The sequence below is a fragment of the Anolis sagrei genome, chromosome Y (assembly GCF_037176765.1).
Source record: "Anolis sagrei isolate rAnoSag1 chromosome Y, rAnoSag1.mat, whole genome shotgun sequence".
Classification (NCBI taxonomy): domain Eukaryota; kingdom Metazoa; phylum Chordata; class Lepidosauria; order Squamata; family Dactyloidae; genus Anolis; species Anolis sagrei.
This window is the reverse complement of record NC_090035.1, coordinates 34,318,108-34,343,269: the sequence shown is the minus strand read 5'-3', so window position 1 is coordinate 34,343,269 and position 25,162 is coordinate 34,318,108. Positions and strand designations below refer to the sequence as shown.

General features: G+C 45.3%; 1 protein-coding gene across 2 annotated transcripts in view; it reads left to right on the top strand.

Moving 5' to 3' along the window:
- The window catches only part of LOC137095414 (histone-lysine N-methyltransferase 2B-like), a 223,085-nt gene that overhangs the window by 169,748 nt on the left and 28,175 nt on the right, over positions 1-25,162 (top strand). For both annotated transcript variants that reach the window (XM_067462059.1, XM_067462058.1), the window contains exons 15-22: positions 458-571; positions 2,085-2,269; positions 4,751-4,843; positions 4,933-5,022; positions 5,204-5,277; positions 9,581-9,705; positions 13,597-13,700; positions 15,172-15,309. In XM_067462059.1, coding sequence (XP_067318160.1) covers positions 458-571; positions 2,085-2,269; positions 4,751-4,843; positions 4,933-5,022; positions 5,204-5,277; positions 9,581-9,705; positions 13,597-13,700; positions 15,172-15,309 — 923 coding nt within the window. The remainder of the gene's footprint in view (positions 1-457; positions 572-2,084; positions 2,270-4,750; positions 4,844-4,932; positions 5,023-5,203; positions 5,278-9,580; positions 9,706-13,596; positions 13,701-15,171; positions 15,310-25,162) is intronic.

Sequence of the window (25,162 nt, the reverse complement as noted above, 5' to 3'; positions counted from 1 at the left end):
TGCAGCTAAAACACTAATGAGTTAAGACACACAGTTTGGAAAAATCTGCTTTAAGGTATCCTCAAGCTGCCTCTGCCTTCTGACTTGTGCTCAGTAGTAGCAAGAAAGCCTTTTCAGTGATGATTACTTATATTTGGAATCCTTTGCTTAGGAGACCTGTCTAGTGTGTGAACTGATGGGGAAGTTTTTTAAAAAAATTCCCCAGACTTAGGAATACTTAATTTTTGAAGTTGCTGAAATAAAGCTTCCTTGATGTTTGCTGATGCTATTCCAGTTATTATTTGTTACCAATACATTATGTTGAGTTTTTGTTAATTGAAGATTACTTGCAGGCTGAAAGTTTATAAGATAAGTGAAAAAAATAGTGGAGTGACACAAAGCCTTTTGATTACATCAGATGTAATTAGATTGTCACAAGAAAGGTTCCATTCATTTGTCCTCTCGCTTTCCCATCCAGGAAACTACTGTCCAATTTGCTTGCACTGCTATGAAGACAATGACTATGAGAGTAAAATGATGCAATGCGCCAAGTGCGACCACTGGGTTCATGCCAAGTGTGAGGGGCTTTCAGGTTTGTGCTATGCTTATCTTGAGGTATATAGAGACATTTCAATTCTGACCTGGCTAGGTGGGAGGAGTAGCACACACAGGTGTATGAGTTTTTGCACACACTCTCCGTGTACGTATTTTCTTACAGCCTCCCAAAATTGTCCACATCCTTTGGATTTCAATGTCTTCACTGTGCAGCCTGACATGGCCCAAACACAAATCAAGGAACATGAAAGGCACTGCAGACTAATTCAACCTGAGAAGTCAGCCATAGCAGATCATCTGATAAACCAACATGGACATGGCATGGCATATTGTTTGAGAATACAGAAATGCTGCACTACCAACCACCATGTCAGACAACAAAGAGAAGCCATTGAAACCCACAAGCATGTGGACAGTTTCAGCAGAAAAGAGGAAACCATGAAAATGAACAAAATCTGGCTACCAGTTTAAAAAAAAATTCAAAAATCAGGACAGTAAATAAAGAGAAACACTCAAAAAGCAGGAGAATTCCAGACAAGAATAAATCAGGGCCAGCTAACATCTCCCAACGAAGTATTCCCCTAGACAGCAACCAGCCAGGCTTTGAAGCTCCAAGGCCATTCAATGCTAATCAAGGTGGCCAATTGCAACATTTACACTTGCCTCAAGCAGGCAAGAGCTCTTTCTCCCACCCTGAACATTCCACAGATATATCAACCTCACTTGCCTAGTTTCTAACAAACCTCACAACCTCTGAGGATGCCTGCCATAGATGTGGGTGAAACGTCAGGAGAGAATGCTTCTGGAACATGGCCATACAGCCCAAAAACTCACAGCAAACTAGTGATTCTGGCCATGAAAGCCTTCGACCACTGCTATGCTCAAGAAGCTTCTGTTCGGTAAAAACTTCTGCTGTTGTTGCCGATTTACCTTTTAAATGCTTTTTCCTTTTTGAAATTACCCAACATTCTCAACCCTCTCAGCAGACACCTAATGTGGATTTTCCCCTCCTTTTGTTGGAGCACCTTGAAAATGAGAGGTTTAACACCTTCTTTTTTCCAAAAATCACTTCCAAACTCATGATTTCTCTGCCACTACTAATAGTGGGAAAATTAGAGTCTTGAGTGTAAAGCAGGAATGTTTTCCTTACTTTGCATCCCAGGTTAGCTACAGGGTTATAGGCTTGGTTTGGGGGTTGGGATGGAGGTAAGAGTGCCCAAAAGCCACAAGTAGCCCAAGGTCACAAGCTGTGCTCTTCTGTTCTGCAACAGAGTCCCCTCCTTCGTACACATATTAACTCTTCTCCCCTATGCAAACACACAAAGGGATGCTGGGTTTGGGAAAGTTGTTATAGGTGAGAAAAATGACAAAATGACAGAAACATTTTGTTGGGTTGCCTGTCTGAGATAATTTCTACTTTGGGATCCTCGCCACTCTTTGCACTTGGTAGGATGAGTCCAACATTCATGTAGGCATGTGAGAAGAGCTTGTCAGTTGTAGTATTAGGACTGAGCTTGTCTGATGTACTACTCTGCTCTCTTTCCATTAAGATGAAGGCTATGAGATCTTATCCAACTTGCCTGAGAGTGTTGTCTATGCTTGCCGGCCCTGCTGTGGCAGTGACAAGGCCAAGTGGCGAGAGGTCCTCGGCATGGAGCTGAGAAAGGGCCTTCGACAAGTGCTACAGGGACTGATGAGCTCCAAGTGTGCAACTCCACTACTCCAGTGTGTGCAGGTATCCTCTTTGTATTTATTTACGGCATTTAAAATGCCACCCTTATCACCCCGAAGGGGACTCAGAGCGGCTTACAATATATATTTTCATACAATATATTATATTATTAGCATAGTACAATATCAGTGTGCAGAAGTCATTGTTATTATGTTTGTGTTTAACTGTTAGAGCATGTATTTGTGTTTGTAACAGTAGCTAAAACTGGAGTTATCTGGTTTGAGTCCACAATGAGTGTTGCCAAGGAGACGAGGCTGGCTAGCTCATGAGAGGGAGAAGTGGGCGGAGCCAAGCAGAAAAAGTTATGTGCGTTTAAAAAAAAAAACAGGAGAGAGGCTTGGAAAGGCCTGAGAGAGAGGCTTGTGTGTGAGTGGCTGGTGTTTTTTCAGTCTAGGAGGGCTGAAGAAAGAAACCTGGCCAGATTCTTTAGTCAAAGAAGACTAAAGGAAGCCTAGTTAAGATCCCTAGTTAAGGAAGGACTAGAGATCAGAGATTTGATCGAGGGAAGATCAAATTGAAAGTCTATTTATAGTAGTGAAACATTGTTCACCAGAGAGCTTCACCTCAGTGAAAGTTAGCCACAAGCTGTGTTATCTGGAAGAGTGGACTGTATTATAAACCACGTGATATTCAAAGTTCCATAAGTTATTTAACAGCCTGCAACCATAAGCTTTGTACACAATAAACTTGTTATCTTTTGTTGAAAACCGTCTCATCTCAACTAATCTGCGTCTGTAGAGCCAGATCTCATTGGTGGTACCTCAAATACCTCACGGTGGCAGTTACCTTAATTTACAAATAATAATTGGCCTCCTCCATAATATACTCTTCTACACAATTAAGGCCTGAGGTAAATTCCCTCCATAACATCCACATCTGTATAATTGGTGGCAGCGGTGGGATTAAAAAGTGCCTGAGGTAAAATACCTCCATTATTAGGGCCTGCCGTTGCCAACCTCAGCAACACACAAGCACCTCCTCGCAATTGGTGATAGCAGTGGGGATCTTCAAAGATAAAATCCCTATACCCTGTCCATCGTTGTGTTCACATCTTCCCAATCAGTATTATATATTACTATATTGCACTATACCATTATATTGTAATATTATTAGTAATAGGTTCTTGTGGGTTTTTTTGAGCTAAAGAGCCATGTTCACGTTTCGCCTGCATCTATGGCAAGCATCCTCAGAGGTAGTGAGGTCTGTTGGAATTAGGACAAAGGGTTTATATATCTGTGGAATGGCTGGGGTGGGGCAAGGAGCTCTTCCCTGCTGCAGTTAGGTGTGAATGTTTCAGCTGATCACCTTCATTAGCATTTGAAGGCTTGCCTGAGCCTGGGAAAATCTCTTGCTGGGAGGTGTTAATCTGTGCCTGGTGCTCCCTTCCTCATGGATGTCAAATTTAGAGCTATAGATTGTATTACGTTCATGGATGCAACCCTCAGAATTCTGTAGCCCACATAACTACAGCTTTTTAAGGCTTTGATTGTATTGAAAGAGATGATCTTGACACAAATGCAGCTTTTTGTGACCCTAAAATTCCATATTTGGGCCAAATGAAATAGAGTTGAACATTTAATAAAATAATAATAAAGCTTTATTTGTATCCCACAACCATCTCCCCGAGTGGACTCGGGGCAGCTCACAAAAGCACTCAATGGTGCAACATGCCTAAAATACAACAAGTACATACCAAAAGGCAATAACAAATTTACAACCTGTATTTCTGGTTTTTTTTATTTAAAAAAATGAGTTGCCTTTGGATTTGGATTCTCTCTAAAATTAATTTTCATTTAAAACTTTATTAGACAAATAAAGGGCAAGTAAAAAAGTCAGGAATTATCTTGGAAGTAAAGAATGAACAACTTAGAGCTACCTATCTACTTCTAACTGTTTTCCGTTCATGAACCCTACATAGCTCCTGGTTTAAGGGACTCATAGAGACCATGAAAGATTACCAGTTCTGTTTTTGCTGGGCAACAATTGCTGTGATCAATGGGGTGGGTTCCCTTGTCAGTAAGCAAGTAGCTGTCTGTTCCATATCCCCCTCATGTAATTGATCTCTGACCCAAGAAAGGGGTCCTATTTCTGCCCGCCACACCACAAGCCACTTATAAGAAGTCAGATTTTCCATCAGGGAAATTGTCTTCTATTTATTGTTATTGCTGCCCTCTGGTAAATGGGGCTTTGGGTGGGAATGGCTGCATATCACATAACTATAGCATTTAATGCATTCATAACTTCTGAATAAAATTCCAGATAATATTTTAAAATAGAAAATATAATAAATTTCTTTAAAATAATTCATTAAATATCTATGTATATTTTATTATTAATTTATTATGTATTTATTTATTTCTTCCATTTGTATGCTGCCCTTGACCAAAGTAGTCTCTGTTACTGATGGAAAGGACTCTGCAGTGGAATTCAGACTAGAATAGATCTTAGTTCTCTGTTTTACTTGTCTCTCTGCTTATTTTTCAGTGTTGTCCGGATGATGGTGTGAGGGTTCATCTGCGGCCCTGTGACCTGTGCACTGTCAACAAGCTTTTTGAACAGGGTCACTACTCATCTGTGGTGAGTGTTGGGAACAGGGGTTCCAGGGTGAAGCTGGCAAATAAGAGCTTAGTTTCTGGCCTCTGCTTAGCTTCTTTCTCTCTTTGCAGCACAGCTTCAATGAGGACATGGTAGGAGTCCTTTTGAGGCAAACTGAAGATCAGCAGAACAGCCTTCTTGCAAAGGCACTCTATGTTGAGGTACTCTGTATGATCTAGATTTGTGGCATGGGTCCTAGCAGGGTTGACCTGTCTTGATCGGGAAATGGAAGCAGGAGTATGTGCACGCATGTGTGCATGTACATTCCTGGACATGTACCATGGAATACCACCTCTCCAGCTATAATAATGATATGATTGTCCCTGCTTTTTCTCCTTCCAGTTAATAGGAAAGTTCTTCAGCTGGTTTGATGCTCGGGATGAAAAGCACTGGATACGGAATACCACCCTTCCCAAGTGAGTGTTCAGAGGATGAAACTGAAGTTCAAGCTGAAAAGCACTGCAATGCTGTTTAAGCAGAGGACAGGGAGGGCTGAAATTCCAAGTTTATTGGAATGTATATGAAACTTTCTGTTTATAATGTTCTGGGTTAGGGTTAGGGTTAAGGTTAGGGAGAAAGGTGGGATGTCTATGTTGGGATTCAACTCCACACTGCCCAAGTCCTCAAGGAGGAGCTATTAGTTTAGTATAGGGTTAAGGTTAGGGTTAGAGTAAAGTATAGACCAGGGGTCCTCAAACTAAGGCCTGAGGGCCAGATACGGCCCTCCAAGGTCATTTACTCAGCCCTTTCTCAGGGTCAACCTAAGTCTGAAATGACTTGAAAGCACACAACAACAACAATCTTATCTCATCAGTCAAAAGAAGGCCCACATTTCCCATTAAAATACTAATAAGTTTATATTTGTTAAAATTGTTCTTCATTTTAATTATTGTATTGTTTTAAGTGTTTTTTGCACTACAAATAAAATATGTGCAGTGTGCATAGGAATTCATTCATTTTTTTTCAAAATATAATCCGGCCCTCCCAACAGTTTGAGGGACTGTGACCTGGCCCTCTGTTTAAAAAGTTTGAAGACCCCTGGTATAGACTAAAGGTTTTCCTTCCCCTATGTCTCCTGATTATTAAGCAAGCAAACAAAGTTTATTGATTAGTCCATTGACCGTATCAACATTAAAAACAAAAACAGAAACGGGCCCAAATAGACAATAATCACTATCCTAAGACTTCCATAATAGTGAACTAACATACATACATTCAAACTTGAATAAGTTAAAAGATAATTACAAATATCATCATTAAAATGCCAAGGTAAAATTTCAAACCACAAAAATTAAAAATAAAGGTTAAAACGAAGGTTAAAATAGACCAGCTATTACACAATCCCAAGCCACTTCAGATATCTGCGTCACAGTTTACCTCAATGGCCACCAGATACACAGTTCTCAGCTGCATTGCTTTATAAAGGAAAAGGGCTGTTTGGTGTGTTATCTTAGCATTCTGGCCAGCCATTAAGAATGTAGTTTTGATATGGGGATCCCAGTGAGTCTTCTGTATGATGAATGGTCCGAGGTATTGATTTCTCCCTTTGTTGTACAAAATACAATTAAACAGTACATGTGTAATATCCTCTACCTCTGTCGCCCCACAGATACAGAAACTTTCATTATATGGAATATTGTATCTGTCTGTTCAAATCGGGTTCTAGTGAATACCCTCCTTAGATGTTTAGGCATTTCTGTCTTTAGGTATTCGGCTGTTTGAAAAGTTTGTTTGAAGCAACTTAACCATTTCAGTGAACCAGCTTTACTAAGGGTGGCAATGTCTTTCTGAACTTCTATATCCTGTATTCGTTGTGCCACTATTTTTGTATCTAATTCTTTTAGGAGATTTGGGTATAGAATTGGAAGTCCACAACTCCTGATGTATTTTGTCAGTTGCACTAGCCAAGAGGACTGATGATGGTTTTTGGTCTGCTCTAACAGGAACAATTTTGGTAGCCTATCATTTGCCATGGCATTTAGTTTTATCCAAGATTTATATGCCCTAATTTTGGATAACCTATCGACTGTATATACTCCTATTTCTTCTCTCACTGCTGCAGCTGGGGTCCTTTTACCCACTCCTAGAAAGTTACGGAGATGCTTGCTTGAGATTGCTCTAATAATGATACCTGGTTTAGGCCCCAGACTTCCTCTCCATACAGGAGCATGGGGGTAACTTTGGCCTTATATTCTTTAAGAAGTGGGTCTAAGGAACCTGGTTGGCTATGGTTTGTTTATTTTAGCAGTTGGTTTGCCCATGCTCTCGCTCTGGCTGAGCTCCTTTGATGATGTGGGAGCCAAGAATCAGTCTCAGAAATAACGACACCTAGGTATGTAAATGTGCAGACTTGCTCTATTGGTTCACCATCCAGAAGCCATCTATGTCTATTGGGTTGTTTGCACTAGATTATTAAGAAATGCAGCTATTTCTTATTATTGTAAATAAACCTTTTGTGATTTATTTAAGATTGCACTCTGCATGTTTGCCTCCTAAGCTCTATTTTTTTTTTACAGCCACATTACATACATTTCACACTCTGCTCACTAATAAGCTGATGCTCATTTTGTATCCTGCTTGTTTTTGGATGCTCTGCTATATTATAGGGTAGTTTTCCTTAATAGTATAGAGAATTAACAAATAAGAATAAATAGAATTATTATACTTCCTAAAAGAATTAAGAGAGCTTTTGTAGAGGAGTTTGAGTACTAAGGAAATATTCCTCTGTGCTTCCTGGCAAATCTCTTGATATAAAAACTATATAGGCTATTTTGCTAAATAAAATATCAACTGCTACAACAGAATGGAATCGAGCTCCATTCTGTATGTCAAGGGAATGTGGTATGTTCAGCCCACTGTTTTTTTTATTCTTGTTTGTAACATTTATAGCCCAATCTGTATCTTTGAAATAATCCTGCAAGGTGAGTTATTGTTTATACTCTATAGAAGGGAGTGTGAAGGGATAGTATAGAAGGGAGCATTTTGCCTCTTGGCACTAAGAGATAAACAGCCTCCTTTTTGTGACCCTGAAATTCCATATTTGGGCCAAATGAAATAGAGTTGAACATTTAATAAAATAATAATAAAGCTTTATTTGTATCCCACAACCATCTCCCCGAGTGGACTCGGGGCAGCTCACAAAAGCACTCAATGGTGCAACATGCCTAAAATACAACAAGTACATACCAAAAGACAACAACATAAATTTACAACCTGTATTTCTGTTGTTTTTTTTAAAAAATGAGTTGCCTTTGGATTTGGGTCAAATTTTAGGGTCACAAAAAGGAGGCTGTTTACCTCTTAGTGCCAAGAGGCAAAATGCCTCTTTACCAAACTGCATGTGCACATGACTTCAGGCTGTGTTCTTCCTCCTGCTCCTTAAAATTCAATTCCTGGCTTCAGGCCGTTACTACTATTGCCTTTCCTCAGTCTTTTTCTCAAGAGAAAGTTTCAGGAACAGGAAAGCACAAATATGAAGGAAGAAAGGAGATTCCATCTGAACATTACAAAGAACTTCCTGACTGTGAGAGCTGTTCAGCAGTGGAACTCTGCCCCGGAGTGTGGTGGAGGCTCCTTCTTTGGAAGCTTTTAAACAAGCTGGATGGCCATCTGGCAGGGATGCTTTGAATGCAATATTCCTGCTTCTAGGCAGGGGGTTGGACTGGATGACCAATGAGGTCTCTTACAACTCTATGATTCTGTGATTCTAAGATGGCTGCAAACAAATTATTTTGTTTTTTCTGATAACACTGGCAAACACACATTTTGGTGCCTCAAATGTTAGATTTGTTTCTGAGCCTATTCAACCTGCTGATTCCAAAAATTGCACCCATTTTTCACTTTCAGCTACAGAACATATGTCATGTTTCAGTCACCTTCAGCTCACCCATAAAAAATCATGATAACCATATCTGAGAAACTAGATCTGAAGCAATCCATCCAATGCAATTTTCCTCTTCCATTGGGGAAGGGAAAGCCTCAGACTTTTCTAATGTTAACTTAGGACTGCAGACTGCAGCGGAAACTACCCTTCAATATAGCAGAGCATCCAAAAACTAACATGAGACTAAAAGTTTGAGCATCCGTTCACAGCAAGCAAAGTGCGAAGTGCCGTGTGATGAGGCTGTAAAGAATGTAGAGCTTAGGTAGGCAAAGATGCAGAGTCCATTTTAAAAAAAAAAATCACAAAAGGTTTATTTATAATAAATAAGAACTAACTACATTTCTTCTGAATACAGCACTGGGTCTGAACTGCTCTAACACCCATCTCTTCCAAGGTTTCAAAGAAAGGGAAAAACTCACTCTCCTGACACATAAGCAGAGAGAGATCTCAAAGCACACAGCACATACTCTCCATACTAAAGTGTAAGAAGGCAGAAGTCAGATTAAAAAAACTTGCAATATAAACAACCAATCAGAATGAGAGTTGAAACAGAGAAGAGAGATGAAAAAGAAACATTCCCAACTGTTATACAGGAAGACATAAGGGGAGGGAAAGCTTCAGATCATTCTAATGCTAACTAACTTCTCCTCATTGAGGACTGCAGACTTGAGCAGTGTGGGATAGAATTCCAACACAAATATCCCCAGGAATAGGCCTAAAAACCAAAACACCAAGAAAATGGGTTGTGTAATGGAAATAGCTGTTCCCTTAGAATGAAATGCTTTGGAATCATCTCTGCAGCACCTGATGTCCCTTCTCTTTTGCTCCTTCAACAGTGGCATGCTTCCTAATGCTGTCCTGCCTCCTTCCTCTGACCACATCTATGCTCAATGGAGGCAGCCCAAGGAGACCAAGCCAGCTACTAAGAGTCATTCGACTTTCAGTGGTTCTGAAAAAATAGGTAAGGCTCTGCGAAAAAGGTCTTCAGGGGAAGTGGGCATTTAATAATATAATAATAAACATTATTTATACTCCTCCACCATCTCCCCCAAAGGGATTCGGGGTGGCTAACATGAGGTCAAGCCCAAAAGTAACAATACAACAAGACAAAATTCAAAGAAACAAAATAGCATCAAAATAAACACATGAAATGACGGAATAAAATAAACAGTCTCAAAAACAACATAATAGAAAGATAAAATATGGGGAGGACCAAATGCGCTAGGAGTAAAATGGATAAAACCCTGGGTGAGATAAGAAGAATGTGTGTCTGAGGGAGAATAGGTTTCCAAGGGAGGAGGTAGGCCTTCAATTAAGGGTTGGGGGAGAGTGTGTTTTGAGGGCAGAAACTGAAGTGCAGGAAGGTTACCTCAAAATTTCTATGTGCCAAGGAGGGCTTTGGCTGTTAGATTTCCACTCATTGTGAATATAATAACACCACTGAATCAGACCTGTGGTCTATCCTTATGGGCATTATTTTGTACCAGGGATGAGAAACTTGTGGCCCCCTTATCTTGTTAAACTCTAATTGCCAGCAGACCACCAGCAATGAGGAGTGTTGGGAGCTGTCATTCAGCTTCTGGAGTACACTTGCCAGCAGCAGCTCTTTGGGATTTTAGTACTTTCACACTTCACCATTTTCACACTAGATTGTCTATTTCTTGTCCTATGGAACCCTGGGGTTTGTAACTTGGAACTGTCTGGTCCTTCCCAAATTGCAATGTCAGAATTCCCTAGGTTGGAGCCATGGCAGTTAAAATGGAAACATAGCGTGACAACTATGTAGGGTAAAAGAACCCCTGCATGAGGTACTGTATATACTAGAGTATAAGCTGAGTTTTTCAGCCCTTTTGTAGGCTGAAAAAGCCCCCCTCACTTATACTCGAGTTCAAAGATTTATTATTTTACTCTATTAATATTATTATTATTATATTTACATTATTTTACTCTATTATTATTACATGTATTATTTTATTCTATTATTATTGTTATTATTACATTTACATTATTTTACTCTATTATTTTATTACATTAACTATTTTACTCTATTATTACTGTTATTATTACATTTTCATTATTTTACTCTATTATTATTGTTATTATTACATTTATTATTTTACTCGTTCTATTATTACTGGAAGGTTACGTAAGCACATTTACATTGAAGAAGGTTAGAATAATGGTTTAATCAGAGTTGGACAGTGTGACGATGTGTAAGTTTTATTCCTTTGGTTATGTGTAGTTTGGACAATGGTTTAGGGATGGTAAGTATGGGAGATTATGTTTTGTTGGAGAGAGTGGCTTGATGTTAGCTAAGTTGCCATAGCAACAGGGGCGGAGCCAACCGCCTCTTCAGAGGCAACTGTGTTTTAAAAAGTCTGTCAGTGGCCGGAGAGCTACTGAGAGGACACTGAATCTTTTGGTGGAGATTCAGGGAACGAGTCAGTAGCTGGAGAGCTACTGAGAGGATACTGAATCTTTTGGTGGAGATTCAGGGAATGAGTCAGTGGCTGGAGAGCTACTGAGAGGACACTGAATCTTTTGGTGGAGATTCAGGGAATGAGTCAGTGGCCGGAGAGCTACTGAGGGGACACTGAATCTTTTGGTGGAGATTCAGGGAATGAGTCAGTGGCCGGAGAGCTACTGAGGGGACACTGAATCTTTTGGTGGAGATTCAGGGAATGAGTCAGTGGCTGGAGAGCTACTGAGAGGACACTGAATCTTTTGGTGGAGATTCAGGGAATGAGTCAGTGGCCGGAGAGCTACTGAGAGGACACTGAATCTTTTGGTAGAGCTTCAGGCAATGTGTCTGTAGCCAGTGTGCTATAGGGAAAAACTGAATCTCTTGGAGATTCAGGGAATCAATTGGTGACCAAAGTGGTTGCAGAGAAGGACCCGGTACAGGGGGTTGTTGATTCTGAATTAAGAATCAAGGTATGGCTGGGTTTAAGCCTGTTGTGCCAGCTGTGAAACCTTATGAAGTGTTTGCCTGAGTTTACTCATGAAACCTTTCCAATGTATCCATCAAGATTTGTACCTCTTTTGAAGAACAGTTATACATTGTTATACTCCTGTTAAAATAAACTTGTTACATTTTCCTCAAGCCTTGCCTGATACAGTTCCTTATAAGCTGAACAGCCTGGAATAGTAAAGTCAGGCCAGGAAAGTAAACGCTACGCTATCACTGAAACAAAGCCTTCTGTAATTAACAGTTCCTTTGTAAAGTAGTTCTAGGCTGATATTGATCGTTGCCCAGCTTCCCTCATAGATTAGGTGGCAGTGGGTGTTTTACCACGCGCACCTTCACATTTGGTGGCATTCGGTGGCATTAATACAGTCTTCTTTACAATTGGTGGCAGCAGTTTAATAATGGACCTCCTCACAGACAGTCATCTTAAATTACAGTTTTATGTAAATATTCAAAAACATTTAACCTACTGATGCCTCAATTAATGTAATTTTATTGGTATCTGTTTTTATTTTGAAACTAGCTGTACCCGGCCACGCGTTGCTGTGGCATAGTGTGATGAGATGTGTTTTGTGTGTGTGTGTATCTATTTGCATGTATGACTTTAAGGGTGTGTTTGTATGTGGTGGTTTATTGTTTGGCTGTGTAAGTCCTTTTCACGGTGGGTTGGATTGTGTTTATGAGTGATCGTCTGTGGTTGGCCTTGTAGGTGTATTATGGCGAACTGTGGGGTGAGTAGATGTCTTGGTTTCGTTGTGAACTAAATTTCAGAAAGGAGTATTTCCTTTTTTTTATGTTGATGGTGTGCTGTTGTCCTGTAAAGGAAGTAAGAAATATCACAGTCGGAGGAGACGGGGGACGGGTAGGAGGGAAGGATGGTGTATAGGCGGGTAGGGGCGGGGCAGCGGAGGGTGGGGGTGTGGCTTTCGCAGAGGGGGCATGGGCAGCGGAGGAGGAGGAGGAGGGGGAGGAGGGAAGGATGGCGTATGGTCGGGTAGGGGCGGGGGAGAGTGGGAGAGTGGTTGTGTTGGAGGGTGCAGGGCGGGGGCGGAGGGGGAGGAGGGAAGGATGGCGTATGGGCGGGTAGGGGCGGCAGAGGATGGGGGAGTGGTTGTGTCAGGGGGCGTGAGCGGCGGAGGAGGGGGAGGAGGGAAGGATGGCATATGGGTGGGTAGGGGCAGGGCAGCGGAGGGTGGGGGCATGGCTGTCTCAGAGGGGGCAGGGGAGGAGGGGGAGGAGGGAAGGATGACGTATGGGCGGGCAGGGGCGGCGGAGGGTGGGGGAGTGGTTGTGTCGGAGGGGGCATGAGCAGCGGAGGAGGGGGAGGAGGGAAGGATGGTGTATGGGCGGGTAGGAGTGGGGTGGCAAAGGGAGGGGCGTGGCTTCTGCAGAGGGGTCGTGGTCCAGCCATGTGCACGCGCCGGGACGCCCTGCGCATGCTGTGTTTGTTTCTGTGATTGTGAGTTTGTTGTAATGTTGTTTTGAATTGTGATGCGTGTTGTGCATACCTTGTGGTTTGAGGTATGTGTACGGCAAGTTTGGTGAGTTTTTGTCTGGGGGTTTTTGCGTTTTGCGGCCCCTAAGGACGCCCTTTTGGATTTTATATATATAGATTTACCAGTAGCTGCTGCATTTTCCACCCTCAACACTCAAGTCAGTACGTTTTCCCAGTTTTTTGTGGTAAAATTAGGTTCCTCAACTTATAGTCAGGTCAGCTTATACTTGAGTATATATCCCTTTGTGCTGCCTCAGTCTTCTTGGATTCTCTCTGTGTGAAAGATCTCCTCTTTTCTGGAATATTTTCTGGGATGGCTATTTATGGGGCTCCTTGCCCTGCAGTAGCTACAGCTTTGTGTGTCCGTTCCATTCCTCCTTTTGCTGTAGCTCCGAAAGATGCAGAGCATGCCTCACCACAGGAGCCGTTGGCTGACCCAGAGGATAAGAGACAATGTGCTCTATGTCTCCAGTATGGTGATGCTCCCTCCAAGGTAAGGGTAGATGCTATTGAGAAGGTAAGAGCTCTGCTGGATTTCATTGCATGCTTCATCTTGTGATAGATGTAGTCCACATACTATTTTTCACAGTAGCCAGCCAGATGCCTTGCTCAACAAGGAGACCTGAGGCCTTGAAGGCCAGAGCCCTCTTTCACTTTTGATTCCTAGCAATGGGTATTTGAAGGCACACTATTTCTGATCCTGGAATTAACATATACCGTATATTCTGGCATACAAGACTACTTTTTAACCCAAGAAAATCTTCTCAAATGTCTTATACGCGGGAGTCATCTTATACACGGGAGTCGTCTTATAGAGCAGGTGCTGAAACTTCCAATCCAGATTGGAGAATCTGTAGTTGCTGCATATCGTGGGGGGAGCTCAAAAATGGCAGTGGCCACGTTCCTGCCGTATGCAGGGACTGTATGAAAGCATTAAGGGCAACACTGTACAAGTCTAGTAGAAGAAAATCCATTCATCAGGATTCATGGACTAAATCGGTCCCGATGGTGAGGTGAAGAGGTGCCTCACTGGGAAGGTGTAAGTGAAGACCGGAGCAAGCTGCAGGTGTCCGGAGCGCCCAGAGTATGGAAAAAAGAGATAGAGTGGCTCTGGGCCCAGAAAAACACAACTCTTTTACCTGTCTGGCCTGCCCTTGTATTCTATTACCGTACCTCCTCCTCTGCCTCTCAGATCTCACTCCTGAATACTGCAGTGAAGTGGTGCAGGTGCGCAGGTGCGAGATCTGAGAGGCAGAGAAGGAGGCACAGTAATAGGAAAATTACCATATTGAAATCAAATCTGATGCTTTTAAAAATTTTATTTGGTGTGTGTTGGAAGAGGGGTAGTCTTATACAGCGAGTATATATCAAACTCTGTATTCTAATTGGAAAAGTTGGGGGTCATCTTATATGCCCAGTCGTCTTATATGCGGTAGCTATGATAATTAGTACTCATAGATGATAAGTTAAAATAATTACTGCATTTCTTCAATTCTGAGGTGCAGTTTTTACTATAATGTATAACCATATCAAAAAATGGGGTGAATCTTGGAATTGTGCGTGTTTTTTATACATATAAATAAAGTTATTTTTTCTATTTGTGGCATTGAAATTACAATAAATGGCATCTTAGAATTGAAGAACAATAATAATAACCACTGATAAAAAGGGTCCATCCCACTTGAGTATTGGTATTCACCGCTCTCTCCTAGAGAAGCCACACCGCGTCCCTTGGGGAGATGGTAGTGGGGTATAAATATAGTTTTATTATTTATTATCAAGAATAGGGAAAGATGCTGGTGATCTCCAGCTTCTTCACATGCTCCAGAATGTTCTGGAGCAGGAAGGAGGTGGATTCAAATCTTCAGTTGAGTACTGCCTTCTTTCAGAAAGAATAGGGTTTGCATCTCATGCAACATCCTTGGTGGTTCCTCTTCTTAACACAAGTTTTGGCCTCCTTCCAGGATGCTGGAAGGCTACTGTACATTGGTCAAAATGAATGGACTCATGTCAACTGTGCTATCTGGTCAGCCGAGGTCTTTGAGGAGAATGATGGCTCCCTTAAGAATGTACATGCTGCTGTGGCCCGAGGTCGACAAATGGTGAGTCGGTGCTGTCTCTGAGAAGTATCGCATTGAATTGCAGTGGCTGCCATTACATCATTGCCATTGCATCATTAACCTTCAGACAAAATCAATGAAGAGACAAGATTTATGAAACCCTACAGATAAAAAACATAGATTAGTGCACCATGGAACTACCTCATCTCACTTGCTGGTTACCATAGTGGTGGTGGTGTTCCAGCTGCCACGGCACTGGCTCTTTTATCATCCGTCACTATCAACTATGCCAGATGGGCCTGATGAGAATTGCCATCCAACAGTATCTGGCTATTTCCCAGCCTTGAGCATGGAAAGCCAAGCTGAGCTCTGTTTTGGATATGCTAAGTGCTGCCTGTGTTTCAAGATAGCTTTTGTACTGAAGGTTTTTATGGCTGGAATCACTGGGTTGGATCATTTGGATCTATAGCAGGCATCCTCAGATGTTGTGAGTTCTGTTGGAAACTAGGAAAATGGGGTTTAGTATCTGGAATCTCCAGGGTGGGAGAAAGAAAGTTATGCGACCCCCGAGTTGCAACGCTCTCTACGTAGGGTTGCCTTTGAAGACAGCTCGGAAGCTCCAACTAGTCCAACGCTCGGCAGCCATGATTTTAATAGGAGCGGAGCGCAGGGAGCATACAACCCCCCTGTTGTGCCAACTCCACTGGCTACCGATCTGCTACCGGGCTGAATTCAAAGTGCTGGCCTTAAACGGTTCCGGCCCAAGCTACCTATCTGACCACATCTCTGCCTATGAACCCACCAGGATCTTCCGGGGAGACCCTGCTCTCGATCCCGCCTGCTTCTCAAGCTCGGCTGGCGGGGACGAGAGATAGGGCCTTCTCGGTGGTGGCTCCTCGGCTGTGGAACACCCTTCCTACGGACATTAGACTAGCACCATCTCTAATGGTATTCCGCAAAAAGGTGAAGACCTGGCTGTTTGAGCAGGCGTTCGAATAATGCAATGATTGGTTAATGAACACTAGAATGGAACAATGGATGACGAATCTGGAATATGTTTTTGATGACGAGACGACAGTGAATGGGTATTGTAGTAACTGTTTATTAATTGTGTAATGTGTTGGGTTGTTAACTGTTTCTATACTGTAGCACTGAATTTTTGCGGTTCGTATTTGTTGTGAACCGCTGTGAGTAGCCTTCGGGCTGAGAACAGCGGTATATAAGTAAGGTAAATAAATCTATATCTATATAATAAAAGTCAAAACTTGTATGCGGCGGATGTGTGGCGGTGTATGTGCCGGCTTTCTGATTGGCCAGCCTGAAAGTTCCAAGATTCTGACTGGCTGCTGCTGTGGTGCTATTTGCATAAGATCCCTGATTGGCCTGCTTCAACAGGAGCCCCTGGTGGAGAAAAGGGTTCATGACAGAAACAGGGACGTGACAGAAGGAAATTTGCATATGGTCTCTGATTGGCCAGCCTCAATTCCAAGATTCCGAGATGACAAAGAGAGGAAAGGAAAGGCCAGGGACTCTGTCAGAAAATTACCAATATAGACCACACTTTGCAAACAGAGCACACAAGACCCACTCTACATCCTACTGCAGTTTGGAGGAGGATGAACCATGGATGATGGGACTTGCAGTGCCATCACTCACATTCTGAGACCGCTATTAACCTCATCCAATGACTGATCAGGACCAAACTTGGCACATAGACCTCTCATGACCCACTTTACGTCCTGGTGTGTTTTGGCCAGGGATGGACCATGGATTATGGGACTTGCAGTACCTTTGCTCAATTCCTGCAACCCTCATCCAATTACCGATAAAGACCAAACTTGGCACACTGAGTCTCCATGATGCACTCTACATCCTGGTGCAGTTTGGAGGAGGAGGCACCATGGACGATGGGGCTTGCAATACTTGCACTCCCTTCCTACGACCATTACAACTGCCAACAATGATGGGTCAGGACCATAATTTACACAGAGAGCCTGCATGACCCATTCTACATCCTGATGCAGTTTGGAATAATTTGTCAATGCATGATGGGACTTGCAGTCACTGCACTCACTTCCTGGGACCACTGAGACCCTTGCCAATCACTGATCAAGACCAAACTTGGCACACAGTCTCCATGACCCACTCTACATCTTGGTGCAGTTTGGAGGAGGACAGACCATGGATGATGGGACTTCAAGTACCTCCACTTCCTTCCCAAGATCGCTGCAACCCTCATCCATAGACCATTCTAGACCAAACTTAGCACACAGAGCCCCCATGACCCAAACTACATACTGCTGCAGTTTGAAGGAGGATGGACTTTGGATGATGGGACTTGCATTACCTTCACTCACTTACTGAAACCACTACCACCCTCATCCAATGGCTGATAAAGACCAAACTTGGCACACAGAGCCCCCATGATCCACTCTATATCCTGCTGTTTGGAGAAGGGTGGACCATGGATGATGGCACTTCAAGTACCTTCACTCACTTCCTGAAAACAATGCAACCATCATCCAATGATCAATAAAGACCAAACTTGGCATAGAGAACCACCATTACCCACTTTCTCTAATAACCCGGGCAGCGCCGGGTCCCCAAGCTAGTATATAATAAAAGTCAAAACTTGTATGCGGAGGACAAAAGTGTGGCGGTGTATGTGCTCGCTTTCTGATTGGCTGCCACTGTGGTCTCTGATTGGCCAGCCTGAAAGTTCAAAGATTCCGATTGGCTGGGCAGCGGTGCTATTTGCATATGGTCTCTGATTGGCCAGCTTCAAGAGGAGCCCCTGGTGGAGAAAAGAGTTCATGACAGAAACGGAGACATGAGAAGGAAATTTGCATATGGTCTCTGATTGGCCAGCCTCAATTCCAAGATTCCGAGATGACAAAGAGAGGAAAGGAAAAGGCCAGAGGGGGCTGAGTCAGGCAATTACCAATACAGACCACACTTGGCACACAGAGCCTACAAGACCGACTCGACATCCTACTGCAACCATGGATGATGGGACTTGCAGTACCATCACTCACATTCTGAGACGGCTGTTAACCTCATCCAATGACTGATCAGGACCAAACTTGGCACATAGACCTCTCATGACCCACTTTACGTCCTGGTGCGACTTGGCGGAAGATGCACCATGGACGATGGGACTTGCAATACCTGCACTCCCTTCCTAAAACCATTATAACTGCCAACAATGATGGATCAGAGAGCCCACATAACCCACTCTACATCCTGGTGTGGTTTGGAAGAATTTGACAATGGATGATGGGACTTGCAGTCACTTCACTCACTTCCTGAGACCACTGAGACCCTTGCCAATGACTGATCAAGACCAAACTTGGCACAGAGTCCCCATGACCCACTCTACATCCTGGTGTACTTTCGAGGAGGGCAGACCATGGATGATAGGACTTCAAGTACCTCCACTCTCTTCCCAAGACTGCTGCAACCCTCATCTAATGTCCGAACAAAACCAAACTTGGCACACAGAGCCCCCATGACCCACTCTACATCCTACTGCGGTTTGGAGTAGGGCATACCATGGATGATGGGACTTGAAGTACCTCTGCTCGCTTTCCGAGACTGCTGCGACCATCAACAATGACTGAACAACACCAAACTTGGCACATAGACCTCTCATGACCCACTTTACGCCATGGTGTGGTTTGACTGTGGATCGAGCATGGATTATGGGACTTGCAGTCTCTTCGCTCAATTCCTGAGATCACTGCAACCATCATCCAATTTCCGATAAGGACCAAACTTGGCACACCGGGTCTCCATGATGCACTCTACATCCTGGTGTGGTTTGGAGGATGATGCACCATGTACGGTGGGACTTGCAGTTCCTTCACTCACTTAGTGAAACTACTGAGACCCTCATCCAATGACTGATGAAGACCAAACTTGGCACACAGAACCCCCATGGCCAACTCAAAATTCTGGTGAGGTTTGGGAGAGAACAGACTATGGATGATGGGATTTCAAGTACCTCCACTCACTTCCCAAGACTGCTGCAACCCTCATCTAATGACCAATCAAGACCAAACTTGGCCAGGCCACTCATCGGAGCCCGCGCAGCCGCCGGGGCTGCCTGGGAGGTGGGGCTGCTGTTTCCGCCGCCTCTGTAAAGACCGCGCCGCCGCCATCTGCGGCCTTGTTCCTGGGGCAGCTGACGGAGCCCAGAGGGGAGCGTGGAGAGGAGAGGTAGAGCGCCAAGGCCGCCTCCATCTGCGACCTTGCTGGAGCGCTCCCTCTCAGAAGCCGGGCCACCCGTCGAGGCCGCGGCCTGTGCTGCCGTTGGGGCCGCCTAGGAGGTGGGGCTGCCGCTTCCACCGCCTCCGTAGGACCACGCCGCCGCCATTGCGGCCTTGTGTTTGGGTCAGCTGCCGGAGCCAAGAGGTGGAACGCGGAGAGGTAGAGCGCTGAGGCCGCCTCCATCTACAGCCTTACTGGAGCGTTCCCTCTTGGAAGTCAAGTCACCCGGGGCGTTTGCCGCTCTAATCATCTGAGCCGTCTCTGGACGCTGCCGAGGCCCCTTCCCCTCCGCGGAGTGCTACTGCTTAGCCGGCAGGCCCAACTGCGCTGCTCTTTACCATCTGGGCCTTACCATCTGCGAGGGCTGTGTGCATGCCGCTGCGCTTTACCATCGGGGCCTACCATCTGCGAGGGCTGTTTGCGGGCCCTGGCTACCTGGGCCTTCACCATCTTTTACCACCTGGGCCCAACACCTGAGCAAACCGTGTGTAGTCCTCTGTGCCGACCTTTCTGTGTTGACCGAGATTACAATTTTTATGCTGACCTCCCTGTGTTGACCGATATTGTAGACCATCTTGTGCTGACCACCGCCGCGTTGACCAGCAGTTTTTGTGCTGACCTTCCTGTGTTGACTGATATTGTAGATCATCTTGTGTTGACCATCGCCGTGTTGACCATCTCCGGAAGACTGAGAGACTTATCCGCTGTTACATCAGCCGTCTATATACTACATCTTGAATCATAATAATTTTTACCAACTGAGATTACTGCCAACTCATTAATACTGTGCTTATATATTGCTTAATAGCACTTTAATCTTCCGATCTACCTGCTGCTATTTGGTACTAAGAACTTGATAGAGCACTTTAAGGCGCCTGCCTCCTTGCTGCTAATCGAACTAGCACTTACGCTCCTCTCCCTATCCCTCCATGCTGCACTTTAGATAGCGTTTAGAGCTAGACGTGGGTATTTCTTGCACTTTAAGATCCTGCACTTTACGAATTGTCCTAGCGACACGTAGCTGTGACATCTTTGTACTTGCATTTGAAGACTATTGCACTTTAGGAACTATCTAACCATCGCAGCTGGGCGTTTACTACATTTTACTACGATCAATCTCACTGAAGTGTACTATTTCTATCCATGTGGCTCCCCATTCCCCTGATTGTATTGTCCCTGATATTAGTGACTAGTGGAAGGGGCAAGGGACGAAGTGGGCTGGAGTCCGTGGGTAACGATGAGGGGGGGAGGGAGGAGAAAGGGAAGCAAGGGAAGTGGCAATAAAAAACGCCAACAAACCAAATAACTAACAATGAAACAGAAATTAAGATCTTGGACCTGGACTGCGGCATGGAGGAGGGGAGGTGTTCCACGAGCCGAGGGGCCCCCATAGATGTCGTGGTGGGAAGGAGGAGATGCGGGAAAAGGAGACCTCAAATTCGGCCTAATTCGGACCACCTATCTACACTAATAATTCCAAACCGGTCTCCTCTGGTAAATTGGTGTAACCAGGTTGGCGGGCCCTCCGGACTGAAGGTGGTGCTGTTGAACGCCAGATCTGTCAACGGAAAAACGACCTTTATCCAGGATCTAATCCTGGATGAGCGGGCAGATCTGGCGTGCATCACGGAGACCTGACTAGATGAAGCTGGAGGTGTGAACCTTACCCAGCTTTGTCCTCCAGGCTTCTCCGTGCAGCACCAACCGAGGTTCGGAGGACGGGGAGGCGGGGTCGCAGTGGTCTATAGAGATTCCATCCATCTTACCAGGAGTCCCATCTCGCAGACCACAAATTTTGAATGCGTCCACCTGAGGGTGGGTGACCGGGACAGAATAGGGATTCTGTTAGTGTACCGTCCACCTCGCTGCACTACAGTCTCCCTACCTGAGCTAGCGGGGGTAGTCTCGAGCCTGGCGTTGGAGTCTCAACGGCTTCTTGTGCTGGGAGACTTCAATATCCATGCCGAGGCGACCCTCACAGGAGCGGCTCAGGACTTCATGTCTGCCATGGCAACCATGGGGCTGTCCCAACAAATATCTGGCCCCACCCACTGTGCTGGACATACATTGGACTTGGTATTCTGCCAGGGATGGGAGCAGGGTGGCGGTGTGGAGGAGTTGTCTGTCTCTCCGTTGCCATGGACCGACCACTTCCTGATCAGATTTAGGCTCACTGCGCCCCCTAACCTCTGCAAAGGTGGAGGACCCATTAAGATGGTCCGCCCCAGGAGGCTTATGGATCCGAATGGATTCCTGACGGCTCTTGGGGATTTTCCCGCCACCTCGGTAGGTGACCATGTCGAGGCCTTGGTCACTCTCTGGAATGGGGAGATGACCAGGGCAATTGACATGATCGCTCCGGAACGTCCCCTCTCAAGTAGCCGAGCTAAACCAGCTCCTTGGTTTACTGAGGAACTGGCAGTGATGAAGCGAAGGAAGAGGGAACTAGAGAGCGTGTGGCGTTCGGATCCGAGCGAGTCAAATCGAGCACGGTTTGTGTCCTTTCTAAGGGCGTATGCCGCGGCAATAAAAGCCGCAAAGAAAACTTTCTTTGCGGCCACTATTGCGTCTGCAAGGAACCATCCGGCGGAGTTGTTTCGGATTGTCAGAGGTCTTTTAACTCCCGCCACCTCAGGCGGGAGCCCTGACAATTCGGTCACGCGCTGCGAAGCATTTGCTCGGTTCTTTGCAGACAAAGTCGCCTTGATCCGTTCTGGGCTGGACGCCGCGTTAAATGCAGTCTCTGAGGATGCGACAAGAGCACCCGCTTGTCCTATTTTGATGGATTCTTTTCAGTTTGTGAAACCCGAGGATGTGGACAAGATACTTGGAGGAATGAGGCCCACCACGTCCATCCTAGACCCCTGCCCATCCTGGCTTCTGAGGGAGGCCAGAGGGGGATTGGCTGAGTGGTAACGGTGGTGGTTAATGCCTCCCTTCGGGAAGGCAAGATTCCAGCGAGCCTAAAACAGGCTATTATAAAACCGCTGTTGAAGAAACCATCATTGGACCCCACTAAATTTGACAACTTTCGGCCTGTTTCCAATCTCCCCTTTTTGGGCAAAGTCATGGAAAGCGTGGTGGCCTCACAACTCCAGGTATTCTTGAGAGACACAGATTATCTGGATTCGGCACAGTCTGGTTTCAGACCGGGACATGGACCCGAGATGGTCTTGGTCGCCTTAGTGGATGATCTGCGCCGGGAGCTAGACAGGGGGAGTGTGTCCCTGTTGGTGCTCCTGGACCTCTCAGCGGCCTTCGATACCGTCGACCACGGTATCCTTCTGGGGCGCCTTGCGGAAATGGGCCTTGGGGGCACTGCTCTGCAGTGGCTCTAGTCATTTCTGGAGGGCCGCACCCAGAAGGTGTTATTGGGGGACTCCTGTTCTACACCACAGCCTTTGACTTGTGGGGTTCCACAGGGTTCTATACTGTCCCCCATGCTGTTTAATATCTACATGAAGCCGCTGGGTGAGATCATCCGGAGTTTCGGGGTGCGGTGTCATCTGTACGCAGATGATGTCCAACTCTGTCACTCCTTTCCACCTGCTACTAAGGAGGCTGTCGAGGTCCTGAACCGGTGCCTGGCCGCTGTAATGGTCTGGATGAGGGCGAACAAACTGAAATTAAATCCAGACAAGACGGAGGTACTCCTGGTCAGTCGCAAGGCCGAACTGGGTATAGGGTTACAACCCGTGCTGGATGGGGTCGCACTCCCCTTGAAGGCGCAGGTTCGCAGCTTGGGTGTGATCCTGGATTCATCGCTGAGCCTGGATCCCCAGGTTTCAGCGGTGACCAGGGGAGCATTTGCACAGCTCAGGCTCGTGCGCCAGCTGCGCCCGTACCTCGGGAAGTCTGACTTGGCCACGGTGGTACACGCTCTGGTCACATCCTGCCTTGACTACTGCAACGCTCTCTACGTGGGGCTGCCCTTGAAGACGGCCCGGAAGCTTCAGCTAGTCCAGCGCGCGGCAGCCATGTTACTAACTGGAGCGGGACGCAGGGAGCACACAACGCCCTTGTTGTTCCAGCTCCACTGGCTGCCGATCTGCTACCGGGCCCAATTTAAGGTGCTGGTGTTATCCTACAAAGCCCTAAACGGTTCCGGCCCAAAATACCTTTCAGACCGCATCTCGGCCTATGAGCCTACGAGGACCTTGAGATCGTCTGGGGAGGCCCTTCTCTCGATCCCGCCTGCCTCACAGGCACGTCTGGCGGGGACGAGAGAGAGGGCCTTCTCGGTGGTGACCCCCGGCTGTGGAACGCCCTCCCTGTTGACATCAGACAGGCGCCCTCCCTTATGTCCTTCCGTAAGAGCCTGAAGACATGGCTATTCGAGAAGGCATTCAATTAAGTGCTACAGTAACTGGAAATGACAACTGGAACGGAATATGACTACGAGACTGATTATGATTCTACTATGAGACGAAGCGGATTATTTTAGTGTAATTAGATGTTTGTGTAGTAGTGATATGTTGTCTTTCTGTCATGTTGGCTTATTGTAAATTGTCTTTTATATGTTGTACACCGCCTCGAGTCGCCCCAGGGCTGAGAGCGGCGGTTAATAAATGCAGCAAATAAATAAATAAATAAATAAACTTGGCACACAAAGGCCCCATGAGAGACTCTACATCCTGGTGCTGTTTGGAGGAGGATGGACAATGGATGATGGGACTTGCAGTACCTTCACTCACTTCCTGAAACCACCGTGACATTAATCCAAATACCAATAAAGACCAAACTTGGCACTGAGAGCCCCCATGGCCAACTCAACATTCTGGTGATGTAGAGGGAGACTATGGATGATGGGACTTGCAGTACCTTAACTCATTTTCTGAGACTGCTGTGACCCTCATCCAATGACTGATCAAGACCAAACTTAGCACACAGAGCCTCCATGACCCTCTCTCCATCCTGGTGCAGTTTGGAGGATGATGGACCACAGACGATAGGACTCACAGTACCTTCACTAACTTCCTGAGACCACTGCGAGCCATATAAATAACTGATAAAGACCAACCTTGATATACAATTCCTTTCTCTAATCCAAAAACAAACAATACCCTTTTAAAATAACCCGGGCAGCGCCGGGTACCCAAGCTAGTAAATAATAAATAAGAACTCTTGTATGTTTGAGGTAGGTGTGAATGTTTCAATTGGCCACCTTGAATAGCATTTAATGCCCCAACAGTTTCAAGGTGTGATTTTTTTTACTGCCTGGTGGAATCCTTGGTTGGGAGGTTCTCCCTTTGTTGGGAAACAATCAGGGCCAGCTAATCACCTCCCAACAAAGGATTTCCCCCAGGCTGTAAGAAGCCACTGCTGGGCCATTAAATGCTAATCACCATGGCCAATTGAAACATGCATAGGGAGATGTTGCCAAGCTGGAAGGTGCCCAGAGAAGGGTGACTAAAATGATCAAGTGTCTGGAAGACAAGCCCTATAAGGAGTGGTTTAAAGAACTGGGCATTTTTGACTGCAGAAGAGAAGGCTGAGAGGAGACATGATGAGGGCCTTGTATAAATAAGTGAGGGGAAGTCATAGGGAGGAGGGAGCAAACTTTTTTTCTGCTGTCACAATGGCTTCAAACTACAGGAAAGGAGATTTCGCCTGAACATTAGGAAGA